Below are 21,839 nucleotides of genomic sequence, written 5' to 3' on the forward strand. Positions count from 1 at the left end.
GAATCTTATCAAATCAGGTCCATGGCTATATCTGTTGCATGGAAAGGTAATAATAATAATAATAATAATAATAATAATAATAATAATAATAATAATAATAATAATAATAATAATAATAATAATAATAATAATAATAATAATAACTGGACTTTGGAGAAGTCTTTATTCGGCATGCAGGCAGACACACATGTGATGGGGGCGGCACACACACACATGCAATTAGTTGGTTCGTCGATGCGATTGAGTCTCTGCACTTGACCCATCCCGTCTTGACCCATCCCGTCATCCTTCCCCCCAAGGGGCCCCGTTCCCCGTACCTGGCTAACTGAGTTAGCCGGATAATTTTCAGCATAGCTTGACTTAAGCCAGACCTTTCGGTTCCCCGAAGTCGGATTTTCTAAATCACCATGGTAACAGATCAGAAAGTTTGAACCTGGTCCGGAGCAGGGTTAAGTTCAGTTAGCTGGATGAACCATGGCCACGCCCTCGCAAAGAAATGCCAGCTCGCTTCCTGAAATATTTCTCACAGTCTAGATCCCATTATACCATTCTGAATTATGTTTTTGTGCTTCGTTTTCCTAGAGGGGGCTTTTGAAATGTATAATAATAGAACTAAATGCTGATAATAAATCATATTCAGCCTATAGATTTACTTTGTCCTAAATAAAATAATGCACGTCATATACGGCGCTCGGAGTCGCGATACACGCTGCATGTGGTTATTTTAATAACGCCGCATTGCAAATGTGAATCCCGCGGGGATATTTTTAATGAATGAAACCTATCGGCCGTTTGGCTCTGATTAGTTTCATATATTCTCCGCTGTAGATTTGCTTAACGGAGCGCCCGGATTGTGTTTTATTCAAGCATAAAATTGAAGTGTTTAGGGGCGGGACTCGGCCGCGTAACCGCTCAACTAGAGACACAGCGAGCGAATATTTGAGGGGGGAGCGACATCGCCGCTCAGTTCACTGTCGCTCGCGGTAGGTCAGGATAGTCTGATTGAAACGAATAAATTTGTATCATTTTCGCAATCACGCTCGCTCGCGTCGCTCCCTGTCAGGAACCGGTGTGAGAGTGAGCTGCAGTCAGGGGGAAGGAAAAAAAATTGAAAAAAAATTGCAAATTAATCAATCAATCAATCCGCGATTTTTCTTTTGTTACACAATGATTCATGACCCATAGATTACACAATCCAACATTGTGTAAGAGACTAAGACATTCGCCGTGACAGAATCGCTTGATATTTAGTCGTTATGATGCTATCAAGTCCGCAAACTTGTTCCTGTTTGCGGACGACTCAGCCCTGCTGGTCTCTGACAAGAACAAGTTACAGGTTGAAAAAACCCTCAGCTCGGAACTAGGCAGAATCTGCATATGGCTCGCTGATAACAAACTATCATTACACATGGGCAAAACAGAGTCCATTCTCTTCGGTTCAAATAACAAACTCAGCAAGACCGACGGCTTCTCAGTTACAGTGGGTGACAATATTGTCACAAGGAAAGATGAAATTACCTACCTGGGTTCCATCCTAGAGGCTAATCTCTCCTGTGACAAAATGGCATCCAATGTAATAAAAAAAGTCAACCAACGAACTCGATTCTTGTACCGGATCTCCTCTCTGGTAAACAAGAATACCCTGAAGACTCTGGCAGGAGCACTCATTCAGGGGTACTACGACTATGCTTGCACCTCATGGTACCAAAGCACCTCAAAGGCGCTAAAAACAAAATTACAAACATCTCAAAACAAACTGGTCAGACTACTGCTTGACCTTACTCCTAGAACCCACCTCACCCCTGCCCACTTTGACAACCTAGGATGGCTTAGAGTAGATGACAGAGTACAGCAACTTGCAATGGGCCTGGTCTACAAGATACACTACACGACCAAGGTACCCATGTACATGGCAAAATACTTCCCAAAGGTCAGTGAATACCACGATCACAACACCAGAGGGAGCTCCACAAATCATGTTAAACCCAGATTCGGCTCAAATAAGGGACTAAACACGTTTCGCAATTATGCCACATCAATGTGGAACGCCCTACCCAAAGCTGTAAAGGAATGTGGATCACTACCCACTTTCAAAACCTCTCTCAAGAGACACCTACGGGAGACTGCAATTCAACACTGGCCCCTGTAAATATCCTAACCCAACCCCCTCCAATGTACAGTCATTTACCTAGTATGGTTTTGTCAATAGTCCAATGTACAATTTTGTTTGTTTGTACAGAGTCTCCCCCCCCTCAATGTACAGTTTTGCTTGTTTATACAGTGTGCCCCCCCCCCCCCCCCCAATGTAAATTACCCAGTATGGTTGTCAATATCCCAGTGTACCCAACCCCCCCCACCCAGCCTCCTACAATGTACAGTTTCTACGTCAAATGTATATACTCCCCTTTCTTGACTCCTTCTGTATCACAAACAGTACTGTATTTGCAAATCTGGTATGTCATAAATGTATAGATGTAGCAGTACTGACTATCTGTATGTCATGTATGTCATATATGTCCTGATGAATTGAAAATGGGGGACCCTGGTGGAAACAAGACGAAAGTCTTTCTCTGGTCTGCATCCCCTTAACAATTGTGTGTATTGAGCTGTACTGTATTGTACCCATTCTGCAATCTGTTAATAAAGTTTTCAATCAATCAATCAATCAATCAACATATCTATTTGTTAAAGATTATTGTCCGCCATCTTGTGATCCGGCGGAGTGATGTGATGTGATTCGGTTGTGTGCGGGTCCTGGGACCAGCAGCGTGGAGTGTTCCCTATACATACGTGTAAATGGACTGTTTCAGCCAATCAGAATCGAGAAATTTGCATGTCGTTGTATAAATAAACTATAATATGGGGAAAGAGAACTATACAATCATAGCTGTACTAACCGATATGAGACATAGCTGTTAGAACAGAGGTGAGGTTGATTCTGAATGTGCATAACAGTTTGGTTCCTATAACAATGGGCAGTGAAATCCTTATCCAACCCAGAAAGCCATTGCATCATCAGACGACTGCAGCCGTTTAAAGCTCCCCTCCACTTAAATATATATTTTTTATGGTTTACTCCTATTAGAGGCATGCCTTTGACTATACAGATTGATTTTGTGCTGAAATGATCACAGAGCACTTTGCACCTTTTACATTCTTCCCCTGGAGAGGGAAAGCTGCTCGGTACTTCCCTAAATCCGAATTGCATGTGTGACGTCACTAATGGTCCTATAACTTGGCACATTTTTGCGTTAGCACACACAGAAAGCTGAGTAGCTAAAGAATATAAGATGCCGACTTGGAATTCCTGGTAAATATCAATGGATGCTTGTTGCCAAGTTGCATATTTATAGTTCCTTACATTTTCAATTAGGGTAAAAGGGTAGAGATGCTGCTAAGCCCTTTTCGGTAGTTTATTTAACAATTTGGTGGAAAAATCATTTTTATAATACAAATAGTTTTGTATGGGTTTAAAATAAATCTTGAGGGGATCTTTAACACATTATCATCAGGAATAGGCCTCGCTAACCTTGCTGGTCTTCAATCCCAAGGTGTCCCCTCACAGCCCTTATTCACTTTCTGGTCAGACCAACATTCAGCTGTACCACAAATAGCAGAATCCCTACAAATATACCACAGGGGGAAGTAGGTAGCCTATACGACCAGGCATTGACATTATTCAGTCAATGTCTGCTTTAGAGAGATTCTCATTATATTGTGTTCTGAAAGTAGCGCTCCTGGCTTGCACATCGCAGTCACGGAAGGGGCTAAGCGCTACAGTACGTGCGAGATCTACATTTTCAATAAAACAACATTACTGTAGTGAACGCTGTATGGATGTCGTCATTCCTGATGAATTTAAAATGGGGGACCCTGATGTAAACAAGACGAAAGTCTTTCTCTGGTCTGCATCCCTTTAACAATTGTATGTATTGAGCTGTACTGTACTGTACCCATTCTGCAATCTGTTAATAAAGTTTTCAATCAATCAATCAATGATGCCGCTACTGTTCCTAATTTATGCAAATGACATGATACTCCTAGAACCCACCTCACCCCTGCCCACTTTGACAACCTAGGATGGCTTAGAGTAGACGACAGAGTACAGCAACTTGCAATGGGCCTGGTCTACAAGATACACTATACGTCGACCGGGGTACCCATGTACATGTCAAAATACTTCCCAAAGGTCAGTGAATACCACAACCACTACACCAGAGGAAGCTCAACAAATCATGTAAAACCCAGATTCGGCTCAAACAAGGGACTAAACACGTTTCGCAATTATGCCACAACAATGTGGAACGCCCTACCCAAAGCTGTAAAGGAATGTGAATCACTACCCACATTCAAAACCGCTCTTAAAGAGCACCTACGGGAGGCTGCAATTCGAAACTGGCCACCGTAAATGCCCAAAACCCCCACCACCTCCTAATAGACAGTCTCCTCCCCACCGCATGTATATATTCCCTCCCCGCCGTATGTATATTTCTCTCCCACCCACCCACCCCCTCCTAATGTACAGTCCCCTCCCCATCATATGTATATACTCTGTCAGGATCTAGGAGTAACAGTACTGTATATTTGAATACCGTTTATGTCACAAATGTATCAGTACTAAATACCTATATGTCCCTATGCCATAAATGTCATGTATGTTGTGTATGTCATAAATGTCTATATGAATTGAAAATGGGGGACCCTGATGGAAACAAGACAAACGTCTTTCTCAGGTCTGCATTCCCTTAACAATTGTATGTATTGAGCCGTACTGTATTGTACCCATTCTGCAATCTGTTAAATAAAGTTTTCATTCATTCATTCATTCATTCATGTATGTCATATATGTCCTGATGAATTGAAAATGGGGGATGAATGAATGAAAACTTTATTTAACAGATTGCAGAATGGGTACAATACAGTACGGCTCAATACATACAATTGTTAAGGGGATGCAGACCTGAGAAAGACGTTTGTCTTGTTTCCATCAGGGTCCCCCATTTTCAATTCATATAGACATTTATGACATACACAACATACATGACATTTATGGCATAGGGACATATAGGTATTTAGTACTGATACATTTGTGACATAACGGTATTCAAATATACAGTACTGTTACCCCTAGATCCTGATAGAGTATATACATATGATGGGGAGGGGACTGTACATTAGGAGGGGGTGGGTGGGTGGGAGGGAAATATACATACGGCGGGGAGGGAATATATACATGCGGTGGTGAGGAGACTGTCTATTAGGAGGTGGTGGGGGTTTTGGGCATTTACGGTGGCCAGTTTCGAATTGCAGCCTCCCGTAGGTGCTCTTTAAGAGCGGTTTTGAATGTGGGCAGGGATTCACATTCCTTTACAGCTTTGGGTAGGGCGTTCCACATTGTTGTGGCATAATTGCGAAACGTGTTTAGTCCCTTGTTTGAGCCGAATCTGGGTTTAACATGATTTGTTGAGCTTCCTCTGGTGTAGTGGTTGTGGTATTCACTGACCTTTGGGAAGTATTTTGACATGTACATGGGCACCCCGGTCGTATAGTGTATCTTGTAGACCAGGCCCATTGCAAGTTGCTGTACTCTGTCGTCTACTCTAAGCCATCCTAGGTTGGCAAAGTGGGCAGGGGTGAGGTGGGTTCTGGGGTTCAGGTCAAGTAGTAGTCTGACCAGTTTGTTTTGTGATGTTTGTAATTTTGTTTTAAGCGCCTTTGAGGTGCTTTGGTACCATGAGGTGCACGCATAGTCATAGTACCCTTGAATGAGTGCTCCTGCCAGAGTCTTCAGGGTATTCTTGTTTACCAGAGAGGAGATCCGGTACAAGAATCTAGTTCGTTGGTTGACTTTTTTTATTACATTGGATGCCATTTTGTCACAGGAAAGATTTGCCTCTAGGATGGAACCCAGGTAGGTAATTTCGTCTTTCCTTGTGACAATATTGTCACCCACTGTAACTGAGAATCCGTCGGTCTTGCTGAGTTTGTTATTTGAACCGAAGAGAATGGACTCTGTTTTGCCCATGTGTAATGATAGTTTGTTATCAGCGAGCCATATGCAGATTTTGCCTAGTTCCGTGCTGAGGGTTTTTTCAACCTGCAATTTGTTCTTGTCAGAGACCAGCAGGGCTGAGTCGTCCGCAAACAGGAACAAGTTGCAGTCACAGGCTGACGACATGTCATTTGCATAAATTAGGAAGAGTAGCGGTCCTAGTATGCTTCCTTGTGGAACACCACAGCTCACTGTGAGGGGGGGGGATAGAGTACCGTTTACCTCTACCATCTGTTCTCTCCCCTCCAGGTAGGATTGCATCCAGCTCACTGATAAGCTATCAAAACCAATTGCTTTTAGCTTGTCCATTAGAATGGAGTGATTGACAGTGTCGAAGGCCTTTTGTAGGTCCAGCATGACCATGCCGCAGTATTTGCCCGCGTCCACCTCTTGTTTGATGTGGTCGTTCAAATAGAGGAGGCATGTGTCAGTGGAGTGGGACGTTCTGAAGCCAGATTGGAATTCGTAGATTAGATTTTTTTCCGCCAAGTACTTTTCGACCTGTTCATAGACTATTTTCTCCATGACTTTCGAGATGGAGGTAAGAATAGAAACAGGGCGGTAGTTGCCTGGACCCTGATGTAAACAAGACAAAAGTCTTTCTCTGGTCTGCATCCCCTTAACAATTGTGTGTATTGAGCTGTACTGTATTGTACCCATTCTGCAATCTGTTAATAAAGTTTTCAATCAATCAATCAATCAATCAAGCGTCAAAGTCCGTGCTTTTAGTTTGAAGGCGAACTCGCTGAACGGGAAGTCATGTTCATGATGTTGACACTTGTCACGTGACAACAGGCGAACACAGCAGCAGCACATACCAGTGTGGACTTCACTGCCTGCTAGTAAACAACAAGACCAAGTAACGTATATACATCGTTTCTTTCAATAAACAAGACAGTCGCCTCAATTTGCTTATCAAATCTATCTAACGTTACCATTTGTAGACGGCCATTAAAACGACCAGTAACAAACCAACACATAGCGAACAGCTATTAGCATTAGCTAGCTAACGTTAGCCGCCTAGCTTGGCTAGCTAAAGGTGCAATGTTAGCTCATAATTATTGGTCGATTTTGGTCGTTTTGGTTGCCCGTTGTGCTCGTTTAACAGTAACTTTTTTGAACAACAGGTTTGTCTAGTGAGGACATTGTCTGCTTTACTTCGCGAACCGAATGTTAATAATTCATGAACGTACGCACATGTTTCACTTCCTCATTATTCAACTATTTTGACATTGTTGTTATCGCGTCGCAGAAGAGGGTCTGGAGAAGCAGAAGGAGGTGAACAACAATCTCTGTTCTACAGCCTGTCCAGTCAGGACGATGTCTACCACGGCCATGAAAAAAAAGGTGACATGGGCTTAATCACAGTAATTGTATTGCAGGTCGAGTGGTCTGGTTCTGTGAATTGATCATTATCCACACGTTCTATCCTGCATTCTTCTGTGTTGAAGGTGTTGCTGATGGGCAAAAGTGGATCTGGAAAGACCAGTATGAGGTCAATCATCTTTGCCAATTACATAGCCAGAGACACACGCCGTCTCGGAGCCACAAGTAAGCATGCATTTACAAGTTATACAAATGTATTTCATCATCTATCCAGTGTTTGTTGTGGTTTTCTAATGAACATTTCTCATCTTCAAAATTGTAGTTGATGTGGAACACTCCCATGTGCGATTCCTTGGCAATCTGGTTCTGAACCTGTGGGACTGTGGAGGGTAAATCATTTGTTTATTAGTTGTTACCTTTCTAAAAACTTTGGACTGTCATGTAATAAACGCCGCTGCTCCGTGCTTCCTCTCCCTGCCAGGCAAGACACATTCATGGAGAACTACTTCACCAGCCAGAGGGACAACATCTTCAGGAACGTGGAGGTTCTGATCTATGTGTTTGATGTGGAGAGCCGTGAGCTGGAGAAAGACATGCATTACTACCAGTCTTGCCTGGAGGCCATCCTACAGAACTCCCCTGACGCCAAGGTGTTCTGCCTGGTGCACAAAATGGATCTGGTACAGGAAGACCAACGGGATTTGGTGAGTTGTCTGCTGAGGAGAAACAACACTTCTCATGACATGTTCTAAATGTAAATGTTCCGCTGGGCTCACCACACCCAAGCCATTAATGCAGCACATTGGCTATTAATTAATGTGGAATTGTATTAAGTGTGGCTGCCCCCATGTGAAGCCATTCAAAATTGTCCGCAAAGCAAAGTGCCTAGCATCCTAGCATATTGTACCCATTCTGCAATCTGTTAATAACATTATCAATCAATCAATCAATCAATCATCTTTGCCTGTTAGGAAGTGTTACTTAGCACCAACATTAACCCATTCTCTGCCACCACTTTGATCATCCTAAACCATTCTCTGCCAGTACTGTAAGTCTATGGAGATGTTCACCTTCTTTGCAGGGCTATAACTTTTTAAATTGTATTGCTAAATTGACATTACTATGGCCCATTCAACATCGATTATATATCGTTCAGGATGTAGGAACGTTTTACTTTTTCATTCACACATTCATACGAAAATACCGTAGAGTATAAATATGTTATCGTTTTCTGCAGTATTTCCTAGAACGTGAGATATCGACATAAATGCATATATTAGATTATCAAATGCCGTTTGATACCGATCAACATTATATTACAAATTTCAACTGTACATGGTCCTAAACGTTATGACTGATCATCCGCGGGTGAACGGAGGGGGGGGGGGGGGGGGGGGGGGGGTTATTCCGTGACCGACGTTAAATGATTTATGTAGTATGGGTGATATATAGATCAGAGCAGTTTGTATCGAAAATGATAAAGAAAAACGCCGAAACTCACGTCAGTCTCCTCGTACCGTTGGGCGATGAGAGTGGAGCAAACAGATCCCAGTTATGTGATGTGGATCGATGCGATCCAGTTCCGGTTTGTATAATACTAATATACGCCCAAATCATGTGGATTATTGAGTTATGGCAACGGATCCATATCCACGGTGTGTGTATTGAGTCCCGCGACGATAAACGAGTGGCCGGACGGAATAGGCAGACGCACCGGGATCACAAGAGATCCACTTCCGGTTGCAACTCGCCGATCAGCCACCAGGTGGCAGTATTGAAGCGCTGCAGAGTTGTGATGGCTCCCGCAGCATATGACAAGGCTCCGTGAGTGAAATATGAATACCATGACGAAAATATGAAATATGAACTTGAAACACGTCGTATGCCGTTATTGGCAGAATTCGCATGAACTTGAAACCCGTCGTACGACGTGATTGGCGGGAAAAGGGTTAATGCTACTATGTCAGCTACCAAACGTTACAGCTAACACTAGTTAGTGTTAATTAAAGTTGGACACATTTGTTTTTTGAGTAGCGGATGGGTAGTGTAGTCTGAGCACTCGCCTACCACCGCAGAGACCCGGGTTCAATTCCCGGCAGTGGAACGTCCTGCTTGGTCAGACATTCCTACGAACACAATGGCAGTGTTCGCAGGTGTGAAGCCAGTGGGTTATGAGTCCTGGTCGTTGCAACAGTGACTCCTACTGGTCTGTTCAGTGAGGAGGGGATCTGGGGGAGATGGCGTGAACCTCTGTGTGCGTTACGCTCTCCCAGTGAAACTACTAGCTGTCAGGTGAAAAGTGGTAGTCTATACCCTCCCAGCGCAAGGAAGGGACTTTGCATAATGACTAAATTGGAGAGCGAATGGGAGGAAAAACGAAAAGGCCAAAAAAAGATGGTCTTTGATTTACAATAGCTAGCATTAGCTGCATCATTTCGTAGACGACATGAGCTCAAATCTTTGGTAGCTAATGTTAGTGCTAAAGCTAACAGTCCTCCATTAAAATCACATGTCATTTGCCTGCCAAGATGTCTGTGCTGATAATATGATGAGATACTATGAATAGGTTTCTCTCTCTGTTCCACACACACAAAATAAACGTGTCTTTGGCTTCACCATGGTTGTAATCAACAGACAGACAGCACAGTACAAACACCATACAGGCACAAAAGACATTGGCCCAAAACAGCCCAATACATAGACAAAAGAAAAACAACAACAAAAAACACAGACAGAGCTTCAGGTACCTAACCAGTACCATGGTTAAAATGAAAAGCTAAGAATTCATCAGAGCAATGGCATGTGGGATGAAAGACTTAACACTATGGCGACCGGTGGGGCGTGGTGATTTAGGCCTCAGAGGACAGAGGATTGTAAACAAACCGATGTACTTTCTAAGAGCTTTATATATAATTTATAGTATTGCTATCTGTCCATTCTCATTGTCACTTGAGTGCATAAACCGTGCTTTCATAATGGCTTAAAGAAAATAAAAATCCATCGGTTGGTTGTCATTTTATAGCGTCGTGAATATAAGGTATATCGCGATTTTCGTCTAGGCTTTTCTGCAGGAGGCTGCAAAAAAGGCTAAACGTTGGCGCCGTTATATCAAATGCTATTTCTGCTGTGTATATATACGAATGAAATAAAACAAACTGCGTAGCATCCGGACTATTACAGAGCATCTATGGATGAAATGGGGGCGGCGGGGAACGCCGATTACTATTATTGATTAGCAATACAGTATGCGTTCAATATAGCATTTTCACTGATCGATCACGTTACGTTATAAAACAATGTCCAATCCAGCTGTAATTTGGGGTAATATTATCCTACCGTCAGGCCATGTGATTGCCGGCAGCATTTCCTCACCAGTCATCGGATTCTGGTAGATCGATATGCACATTGGCTAATCATAAATCCCATTATTCCACGCTGAAAAAAACGTTCGGCAAGCTGATCCAAGATGGAGGGTCTTCTTTTGGAATCAAGGATCTATGATCCGCCCACAGAACTGTACTTGTATTTTTTTTTAATTCCATCAATGATACTGCAGTGGAGCGATGGCACCCCTAAGCGGATCTGGCCGGTACTGCATGTTTCGAAAATCAAATATGTGAAAAGATCCTGCTAGTGGATCGGGTACCTAATAAGAGTTATAAATATGGAATAAAACAATAACAACTTGCCACGAGTATATACGTGGCTCTGGTCCACAACGCTCTTTTTCGAAACACGTATATACTCGTGAACGGACGCCATAGTGTTAAAGGGGACATGTCTTGCTATTCCTTTCACTATTTGGGCAACTTTACACAATTCCTGTGAGTCTATGGAACACACCTGCAATTTTTTTTTAATCAAGTACTCTAAAGCAGCATTTTTCCACTTCAAGATTTCAAGCTGTTTTGGGCTGGGCTCTGCCCATAAGCGCTTTGAGTGACAGTCACCCACAGTCTGCACTGGCAGACAGAGAGAGATTGAGGGGGATACTAATTAATTTCGCCGCGGGGGGCATAATCCCACAGGACAATGCATTGGTAACTTGTTTCAAATGACAATATATACCCCTGTGAATATTATTGCACGGATCGGAATACGGGCGCGCGCAATGATATTTTGACAGTGATATGTGAGTGGAGAAGCTCCTGCCCCCGCGTGCGGTCGGGAGGTTGTGTGTAAATGCTTGTGTCCCTCTCTCTCCCTCTATCTCTCTCCCTCCCTCTATCTCTTTCTCTCTCTCTCCCTCTCTATCTCTCTCGCTCGCTCGTTATCTGCTGTCTCTGTCGGCACCCGCGCACGTCAACCCGTTTGAGGAAGTGTCAGTAATTCCACTCGCTCTGTTGTTGAGCAAATTGTTGATTGTGGGCGGTGACTACAACAAGTGCCTTACTCACATCAGTAAAACAGTCAAATCAGAATGGCTTAGTTGAGTGAGGGAGGATCTCGTGAACTCGAGACTAGACTGATGAGCCAAAATGAGAATTAGAGACACATACCCCATTGATACAAACCCCCATTGCTAGAAAACAACGATAAACACTGGAAAAGGCAATTTATAAGACATGGGACCTTTAAATATGTTTTTTTGGGGCTAGGGGAACTCTAGACTAGCGCCTTCCAGATGGAAGCTTGTCATATTCTGAAGGGGATTCAAAGGATCAGACAATACTTGCTGAGAAGAACTTAACAGCAGTCAAAATACAGAACATTTTAGATGGTCAAATAATTCTGTATTGCAGCTTCAATGTCAAAGATATATATTATATGAATTCAGCAGGTAGATGCCCCATGCACAGCGCTGTCGGGCCTTATTTCATCTTGGTGCAGGTGATGACAGGAGACATCAGATGAGTAATTAAAACAAAGTTCACTGCACACAAGAAGGCTGAATTGCTTCTTGCTTTTATTTCTTCAGATGCAAGTTTGCAAACAACACGTGTTTCGGTCACAGGCTTCTTCATGTTTGCTCTGCACAGTGGATATACGCAGGTGTTTTTAAAATAGGCCATCGCTTCATGTAGTCTAATCAGCAGCAGAGACAGCTTGCTGAGTAATATATATATATATATATATATATATATATATATATTATGTCCAATCAGCAGCAGGGACAGCTTGCTGAGTAATCTCTCATTTACATTTAGTCATTTAGCTGACGCTTTTATCCAAAGTGACTTACAAGTTCTCTCGATTATATATATATATATATATATATATATATATATAAAATGTCCAGCAGCAGGGAGAGCTTAAGTAATCTCCATACAAAGTCTCACCATGTTTTATTTTCGACATGCCATTTCTTTGTTTAAAAAAAAAAAAAGATTTGATATAACATAATGGTAAATAAATTACAACAATAACTATATAAAGAACAATATATTTCCTCTGAAGGGACTTCTAGTATTAAAAGTGTCCTCCCATTTGCATAGTTGGGTGCAAAGGCGGAGCCCATTGATGTACCTTGAGTCTGTAAATCAAACACTATCTTTGAGACTCATTAGCAGATCTACTGGTGCATGATCCCATGTGATCCCAAGGTCCTGGGAAATGATGCATGGCCTCAATGCCGCCCTCATGAGGAATGTTGGTGTACAAGCTCTCAACATTAGGTCACCAGGAATGCTTTTGGCTAAAGTAACATCTGGCTTAACACATCCTGTGTATCTGCTACGTCAGAAGATCGCTTTTTGGTTAAAAGGGTTCCGATAAAGAGCCATTGCTTGAAATAATATGTCTCCCAGGAGGGTCATTCAAAGTCTTGTGAATCTTAGGTAAGAGATGGAACGAACACTGGAGTTATGTTTTTGAGTAATTCAGTTTCTTTTCAAAGCATTGTCCAAGATACACTTCCTTTCATTTGTAAATGTTTCAGTTGGGTCACTGGGCAATGGCTGATTAAAGACTTGCTTAGTTGTCTCATAACTCATTAACATAATCAGTGGTATTTAAAATAATTGTAGACCTTTCTTTATCAGCCGGTTTGATTATAATTTTATTTCCCACAGTGGCTGGAATTGGCCACTGTGGGATTAGGTGCTCCAGGAGGAACAAATGTAGATGTCTTTTTGAATTAATCAAATCCAGTGACTGACTGGGTAGTATTACGAACGGAATGCTTTTAAGTGTAGTTGTCTAAAAACGTACAACAATCTACCTTCAACCTTCCTCACTCGTCAGCAGGTCGGGTCATCGTCCACTTCGTTGTCCCCGTCCATTCCTGTCCCCCCCTTCTGTCTTTCCTTCTGTGTATGTTACATTATTATTATTATATAGGTATATGATTCATGTTGAGGTGACAAAGCAGGAAAATGAAGATGTCATACCAAAGGGAAACATGCCTTCGACACCTCTATCCGTGTGACTGACGGAGCTCTTTTTCCTTCACAGATCTTCAAGGAGCGTGAAGAAGACCTGAAGAGACTGTCCAGACCGCTGGCTTGCACATGCTTCAGGACTTCAATCTGGGATGAAACGCTCTATAAGGTTGTGGATCTCACTGGACGTCCGTTGGCGTATAATGATATTTACGTTTATTATACTAACGCAACAATGTAACAAACTATTGTTGTCCATCTTCTTAGGCATGGTCCAGCATTGTATACCAGCTGATCCCCAATGTACAGCAGCTTGAGACGAATTTAAGACATTTTGCACAAATCATAGAGGCGGATGAAGTCCTTCTGTTTGAGAGAGCCACTTTTCTGGTAAGAGCAAACACCTTTGCTTGCATAACAGTGTTTCTGCCAGGCGTACTTTTGTATTAGTTTGGCTTGGTGGGTGGGAGCCACGTTCGCTTCCAGCTTATTCCCAGCATCACTTGTAGTTTGAATACTAAGATCCTGATAAATGGACTAATTACTTTGTAATGGCCCTGCATTTGTTTGTTTTGGGTAAACAAGAGGGGCTGCGTGATGACCTTTTATTGTCTTCCATTTCTCTAGCAGTGGGGGCATTTTTCCCAGCAGTGGGCATTTCTTTGAACCCATTTATGGGAAATATTGCTTGCATTTGTGCTTGTGTTGTGTAATAAAGAAAACCAACATTTCTTCTCATACATCGTAGGTCATCTCCCACTATCAGTGCAAAGAGCAGAGGGACGCTCACCGCTTTGAGAAGATAAGCAACATTATCAAACAATTCAAACTCAGTTGTAGGTGAGCTCACCGTACCAAGGTATTGCCGTCAGTACAACCTATTAAACATCACATGCTCCATGTATCTCCAGAACAATGAGAACATGAACAGCAGGTATACATTTCTCTGTATCTGATATTATTATTGTTATTATTATTACCGTTATTATTCATAGTCATATTATCATTATTATTATTATTATTATTATTATCATAATTATGGTAATGATTATTATATCGTATGAAGCTGTAAGGTGCACTTGAGCTGACCATTATGTTAAAATAAATTTGAAGTTTGGAAGGGGGCAGGAAACAAGTTTTCTTCATCCTGCTCCTTTTCGGCCATGGGTGTATCATGTAAAAAAAAAAAAAAAAAAATGTTGGTGATATTGTGCAAAGATGAACTGTACCCCCATGTACGAAATAAAATAAAATGAATGAATGAATGAATCTGGTCGTTCTGACCTTTTGATTCGTGTCGTTGCAGTAAACTCGCCGCCTCCTTCCAGAGTATGGAGGTGAGGAACTCCAACTTCGCAGCCTTCATCGATGTGTTCACCTCCAACACATACGTCATGGTCATCATGTCGGACCCTTCCATCCGTAAGTTGTTATAATAATAATATAAGATATTCCTTTATTGATCCCCATACAGGTATGGGCATGGTGATAGTAAAAGATATAAATATAGGCAATACAATTATAGTACAGTAAAAAAATTAGTGTAAATAATATAATTAACTCTGAATATAAGCATATGAGCAAGTAGGCAGTGTGATCAAAGGTGCAGATGAGGATCTGTATGACCTATCAGTTATATTATGTGTTACAATAAATATGGTCAATAACACTTAGAATCTGAATATTATATAGTATGATTAAGTAAAATAGTAATAATAATAATTAACCTTATTTGTATAGCACCTTTGACCTTTCATACAGGACTTGCAGCCCAAAGTGCTTCACAGCAGTAATGTAGACACAAAATAGACATAGGCATAAAATGAGCATTAAAATGGGCATAATAATAGACGGCATTAAAATGAGCAGAGAATTGATCCGAAAAGTTAATAGATTTCTGTCATTAGAATCTATGAAAAAGAAAATTAGGGATGTTCGATATTGGCTTTTTTACCGATACACCGATATTGTCCAACTCTTAATTTCCGATACCGATATATGCAGGGTCCCCCCCCCCCCCCCCCCCCCTTTTGACAATAAATAAAATCAGAATTTGTTCTTACTTGCTTGCCTGGGTAACTAAAGTTTAAAGGTGACATGTACTATAAATGTCATTTTTCAGTCTCTAGCATTGTATTATAGTAATAGGAGTTCGTATCAATGTGTTTTAGTGTCTAAATACCATATTGGCGGATTGCTCTGATTCAGCTCAGCCCCTTTCCTCCTCCAGTAAATCAGGCCATTTTGATTTGAACGGCTGAGTGACGTCGTTCTGCCGCTGGGTAGCAGACAGTGATGTGATTGGCTCTGTGGTTGTAGCTAATGCCCGCCCACATTCTACCTAGACTGACTGTACACAGCGAGTGGAAACCATTTCCTCATACTCTGCATGGAGAGAGATAGAGAGCACTTGGGGGGGGGGGGGGGGGCTGCCTGCCGCGCGCCACACACCCGCAAACGGGAGATTGAAAGAAAGAAAAAAAAAACCCACAAGCTGCAGCGCGGACTCATCACTGAGAGGGAGAGAAAGGAAGAGAGAGGGAGAGAGGGGGCCTTGTCAATAACGGCCTGTCTTTTTTTCTCTCTCTCTCTCTATCTCTATCTCTATCTCTATCTCTATCTCTATCTCTATCTCTATCTCTATCTCTATCTCTCTCTCTCTCTCTCTCTCTCTCTCTCTCTCTCTCTCTCTATCTCTATCTCTATCTCTATCTCTATCTCTATCTCTCTCTCTATCTCTCTCTGTCTACCAGTGCAGACTGTCACTCAAAGTGCTTATGGGCGGAGCCAGGCCATAACAGCCTGAAATCTTGAGGCTGAAAAATGATGTTTTTGAGTACTTGATTAGAAATATAAAACAATGCATTTAAAAAAAAATTAAAAAATTACAAATGTCTTCAATAGACTAACAGGAATTGTGTAAAGTTGCCCAAATAGTGCTAGGAATAGCAGTACATAGCCCCTTTAAATAAATGTAAAATAAAAAAATATATATATATTTTTCTTGAAAACAGATACTGATAATTTCCGATATCACATCTTAATGCCAATATCGGTAGGCCGATAATATTGGACATCCCTAATAAAAATGAATTAAACTTAAAAAGATTGTAATAGATTTCTAATATAATATATAAAAGACTATTAGCAGGTTCTGACTAAATAAAGGCAATGCATAAAGTGCAGACATAAAATGACTATACGAACTCTAACAAACTTAACGTTTGTATGAGAGAGGATGAGGACTCCAGGCTGAGCCCGTCGTAACGGTGTGTCTCTCCATCTTCTAGCCTCCGCTGCCACTCTCATCAACATCCGCAACGCCAGGAAACACTTTGAGAAGCTGGAGCGCGTGGACGGACCAAAGCACAGTCTGCACATGCGAATGCGCTAAGCCAATGGATTTGACCCTGTGGGTACTAGCTCAGCCAATCAGTCCACAGACGTCAAATTACAGGTTGTGGTTCGGTCCTGATGCGTATGCACAGCCCTGCACGGTTCCCCCTTGTGTTTTACTCAATCGTACAGCTATTATTATTTGAAAATCACCTTTTGATCGGTCTAATTACATCCTGCATACGCGGTGGTGTGTCGTGTTCAGTGTGTGTGTGCAGGTTTTCTTTTTCTTCTTCCCACATGTCCGTCCACTAACATATCTTTAGAAAAGTCTAATATAATATGGGGGGGAAATCATGTTCATTCCCAATACACAACCCACTGTCATTTGGAGCCTTGGGTCGTGTATTGGGACGTTGGGTCATGTGTATACCATATTAGGATGTCGTTGACGGTCATATTGTCCATCCACTGTCGGCATACACATCATATTGAACACCAACAAATAATCTTCAAATCCAGACTAGAAATTGGGGTCTGGGAAAATATGGAAATTTTAACTGGAGAATTTGAAGGAAGGTTTGGGATTCTTCACGTTGGAGCAGTGACACAAAAACCAGGATGCTTAGCATGTTTTGGGATGAAAGTGAATCCATAACCGCGTTCAGTGAGAAGTGGTTAGGTGTTAACGGGCTGCTGGGATGTCCTCTTGCTGCCTATACAGTACAGTATGTATTATAATAATAATAAAAAACTATTTGTATAGCACCTTTCATACAGAAACTGCAGCTCAAAGTGCTTCACAACAGAAAAAAGACAGGCAATGCTGTTCTGTCAAAGATATTTGTCTTTAAAGAGGCTATAAGCGATACCTGCATTTTGCCAAATTTCCTGTCAAACTAGCCCTTGAAAATCAAATTTGAATTGAGATCCAGCAATTGCATATCCTATTTCTTGCCTAAAATGTTGCCAGAAACATATTTTAATTAATCGTTTAGGTGGAAAAAGAGGACGTTTATGAGCCTGCTCCCCACACCCCACTCTATGGAGTTCTCACTCCTGATTGGATGAAGTGGGAACGGGATACCAGAAAACGTATTTTCTTATTTGTTTACTGCAGAGCGGAGGGACTGGGATACCCATGTTACTGACCAACCACTCTATATCAATGATGGCTGTCGAAATGTAGAGCTACTTAATACTTATTTTAACAAAAAATGCCACTCACAGCACCTTTAACTTTACATATTAAAGGGGACATATTATGGAAAATGGGTTTTGTGTAGTCTTTGTATGGATTTCTGCTGAACGATTGTCTGAAATGTTATTGAGGTGCTAGGGGAAAAGGACATACAGTACTGTAGGTACTCCTTGCTGTTCGGCCAGAGTTTGACATCTTCAGATTAACAAGCTGTTCAGAATTATTGCCCTTTCTGATCTCACAAGGCAGACACAAGTAATTAATTCGCTTTAATTAATCAACTAACGGGTAGCCAGGAACACTGTACTATTGTACACTGTACATTGGAAATGTTTTTTTTACTCTTGCGTGTGTAGCAGCCAGGCAGGGAAAGAAATAATTAATAAAAAAAAATGTTGAAAACAACGTGTCCAATACAAGGGTAGAAGGGAAGAAAAGGTGCTGGAAAATAATTAAAATCTGATTTATACTAGTTTCTTTGCTAAAAAAAACCCAAACATGTTCCACAGGTTTAGGGAAGTTGTATAACATTTTTGAAAATATACATAATATGTCCCTTTTAGAAAATGAATACGATTCTGTTTACTAGTATGGGGCTACTAATGCAATCATGCTTGATCATAGAAAAATTCACTATCTGTTCTGTTGAAGGAAGTGGTTTGGTCATACTCCCTGGATTATCACCGGTCTTTATGCTGATGTCCTTCTGCTGTTATGGTTCTCGACACTGGTTTACAGTATCGGGTTGTAACTGAAACTGTAATTTTTGGATTACACGATCAGACTACAAAAATAAAGAAATCGTAATCAGCCAGAGTAATTTTCATGAATGGTGTTTTTTTTTCTCTACTTTTTCCTGTTACATCTGTTACAATTGCTATTATCTCTACATTGTGGGTCATTAATATGCATTTTCAGAAGTTAAAATTATCAAATGGATTTCACAATATGAGCAGGAACGGAACAGAACGGAATGAACCACACAACTGCTACTTCCGATTCTTGTCCTATAACGCTTTCCTACCACAGGCCTATAGTATTGGGCATCTATTGAATACCTTTGAGCGGGTCGAGCAGGTGTGAAAGGTACTAAAGATAAGTCAAGCAAACAGAACTAGCCACGTGAGGCTATTGACCCAATGTGATGATATTCTTTACTGGATGATGCAAAGTGTTTGAGAAGGAACGCATGGCTGCACAAGCTAATGCTGTTCTTGATGGCAAGAAGATAAGATCCGATATTCCTTTATTGATGCCCTTGGGGAGGGGAGGTACAGGTATGGGTAGGGTAATGATAGAAAGACATAAATATAGGCAATACAATTTTATCGGAATATAAAAATGAGAACATTTAAACGGTGTAAACAATATAATTAACTGAATATAAAAATGAGAAAACAAACAGTGCAGATGAGGGTATGTTTGAATCAAGAATCAAGAGGTTTATTTGTCACATACATACCAGGGCATACAGTGAAATGCGGGTGGTCTTGCAAAATACAACAATAAAATAGAATAAAATAGGCATTGAAAAAATTAAATAGATAAGACAAGATATGCACAATGCATGGTAAAAAAAAGACATGCTAGGTTCCTGAGAAACTTTCTTATATACACTACTATGCAATATACAATTTACAACTCTTAATTTATCTAAGTACCTCCTTCTTTTAAAGTGTTTCTAGGATTCTATTTTTGAAAGTGACATTTTGTTTAAAGTGTTTTTTTTCTTTTTTGGCGGTTGCCGCATGCGTGGTGTGTGTGCTCCTGTGTATTTGTGAGTGGAGAGTTCTGTGTTCTGATGGCCTGGGGGAAGAAGCTGAGTCAGAGTCTTCTTGCAGCGTGTGACTGTAGGCGCTTGCCTGACCGCAGCAGCTTAAACAGGCTGTTGTTGGGGTGGTGAGGGTCTTTCATAATTCAGCAGGCTCTGGATTTGCACCTCCTGTTATATAAGCTGAGCACACCACTATCCACTATGCCCTATCGGTTATATTGTACGTTAATGATTAACCCAGTGATGAGACGGCTACACAAATAACGAATGAAATTGATTCTTTACGTTACATAAAGATAGTTACATACGCTACTGCATGGTGTGGAATATCTACCTTGTTTCAGAGCAAGAAGGCAATTTGGCAGTAATTATACATTTACTGCACTCTCAAAAACATTTTATTTTAACACACCAGTGTGTAGTTAGGGAAGACGACACACTTCTGTGTTGCTTTCAACACAATCAGTTTGAAATCAGAAATAACACAGATGTGTTGATTATAGGCAACTTTTTAATGTATTTTCTAAAATGATCCTAAAATGCAATTTTTGTCTGATGTAACAATCATGCAATATTCACACATACAACTGTCAAAATCAAAAGACAGTTGTTCTGTCATGTCCATAAGAATTATCATTGGCAACAATAATTTATCAAAGAAAAAAAAGAGGTGTTGACTTGAGGCCTTTACACAAGCTTCAAATTAATGGCAGGAAATGCAGCCCTCTTAACAGTGTAACCCTGCTTGGAAATAATTTAAAAACTGTAATGAACTGATTTAATAAACCTCAGTTTTCATCTAATTAGTAATCGAAAATCAGTGTTCAAGCTTAGATCCTGGAGCGTGTGGGTTTGAGGATTGGCTATAGCCACTGAACCAAACCCAATTCAGTGCCATTTGCATGTTCACCAATGAGCTATCAATGATAATAATGGATAAACCATGGACAGAGTGTAATGGGACCCAGCGCTCTTATAATTCCCCCATCAATTCAAGCACCATGCAGCTTTAGATTAGATTAGATTCAAATTGATTGTCATTATACATCACAAGTATAGTACAACGAAAAGAAGTTTGGCATCACACCAGAGTGCAAATTTGATCTTCTTTATTTTAAGGGGAACTATTTTACTATTTCTTTCACTATTTGGGCACTTTTACACAATTCCTGTGAGTCTATGGAACACCTCTGTAATATATATATTTTTTTTATTCATTGTTTTGTATTTCTAATCAAGTCCTCAAAAACAGCATTTTTCTACCTCAAGATTTCGAGCTGTTTTGAGCCTGGGCTCCTAAACCACTGCGGAGCGTCGTCTTCGCCTGAACATTAACATGCAGCAGTGACTATATGACATCACATATAGGCACATTTTCAAACGACTCAGTTCAGTGAGGGTGAATATTGTGAGAGGAGAATTGGAAGAATGCGCCAATATGAGAATTTTGAGACATAGATCATATTAATATAAGTTCACATAGCTAGGAAACAATGCTAAACACTCAAAAAGGCCATTTATAAGATAGTTCCCCTTTAAACTCTGGAGTCATTGAGGGATACCCTCATTTTCAGTGGCGCAGAGTACAAAGCATTACATCTAACAGGACACACACAATCAATTTAAATCATAAATACAAATACATAACAACAATAATAATAAATACAGTTCATAGTGCAATTCTGGCATTCTAGTCAGATGTGGTGACTTTCATGGGTTTATGTGGTGTTTAAAAGAGCACTTCACCAAAGAAACAAAGCTGATTCATTTAACACACAATAAATAAACAGAACAAATTGCTATTTTATTCTAGAATTTCTTGGAGCTGTA

General features: G+C 40.9%; 1 protein-coding gene across 2 annotated transcripts; it reads left to right on the forward strand.

Moving 5' to 3' along the window:
* The first annotated feature begins 6,830 nt into the window (after window positions 1-6,830).
* Window positions 6,831-18,795, forward strand: rraga (Ras-related GTP binding A). 2 transcript variants are annotated; one of them, XM_084311645.1, is made up of 10 exons: window positions 6,831-6,911; window positions 7,305-7,399; window positions 7,504-7,603; window positions 7,701-7,767; window positions 7,860-8,082; window positions 13,772-13,867; window positions 13,966-14,088; window positions 14,447-14,538; window positions 15,005-15,120; window positions 16,989-18,795. In XM_084311645.1, exons 2-10 carry the CDS (start codon window positions 7,373-7,375, stop codon window positions 17,090-17,092), a joined length of 948 nt encoding a protein of 315 aa, XP_084167771.1. In that variant the 5' UTR covers window positions 6,831-6,911; window positions 7,305-7,372; the 3' UTR covers window positions 17,093-18,795. The 2 variants fall into 2 exon arrangements, with proteins under 2 accessions (XP_084167771.1, XP_084167772.1); XM_084311646.1 differs by having other exon boundaries at window positions 6,838-6,916.
* The last annotated feature ends 3,044 nt before the right edge of the window (window positions 18,796-21,839 follow it).

Source organism: Notolepis coatsorum, assembly GCF_963971535.1.
Source record: "Notolepis coatsorum genome assembly, chromosome: 3".
NCBI lineage: Eukaryota > Metazoa > Chordata > Actinopteri > Aulopiformes > Paralepididae > Notolepis > Notolepis coatsorum.

Excerpts from the sequence above, each read along its gene's own strand:
- rraga (XM_084311645.1), top strand. The coding sequence starts at position 7,373 with ATGTCTACCACGGCCATGAAAAAAAAG. Across the intron at positions 7,604-7,700 it reads ACGCCGTCTCGGAGCCACAA|TTGATGTGGAACACTCCCAT; the intron begins GTAAGCATGCAT and ends TCAAAATTGTAG. Across the intron at positions 7,768-7,859 it reads AACCTGTGGGACTGTGGAGG|GCAAGACACATTCATGGAGA; the intron begins GTAAATCATTTG and ends TCTCCCTGCCAG.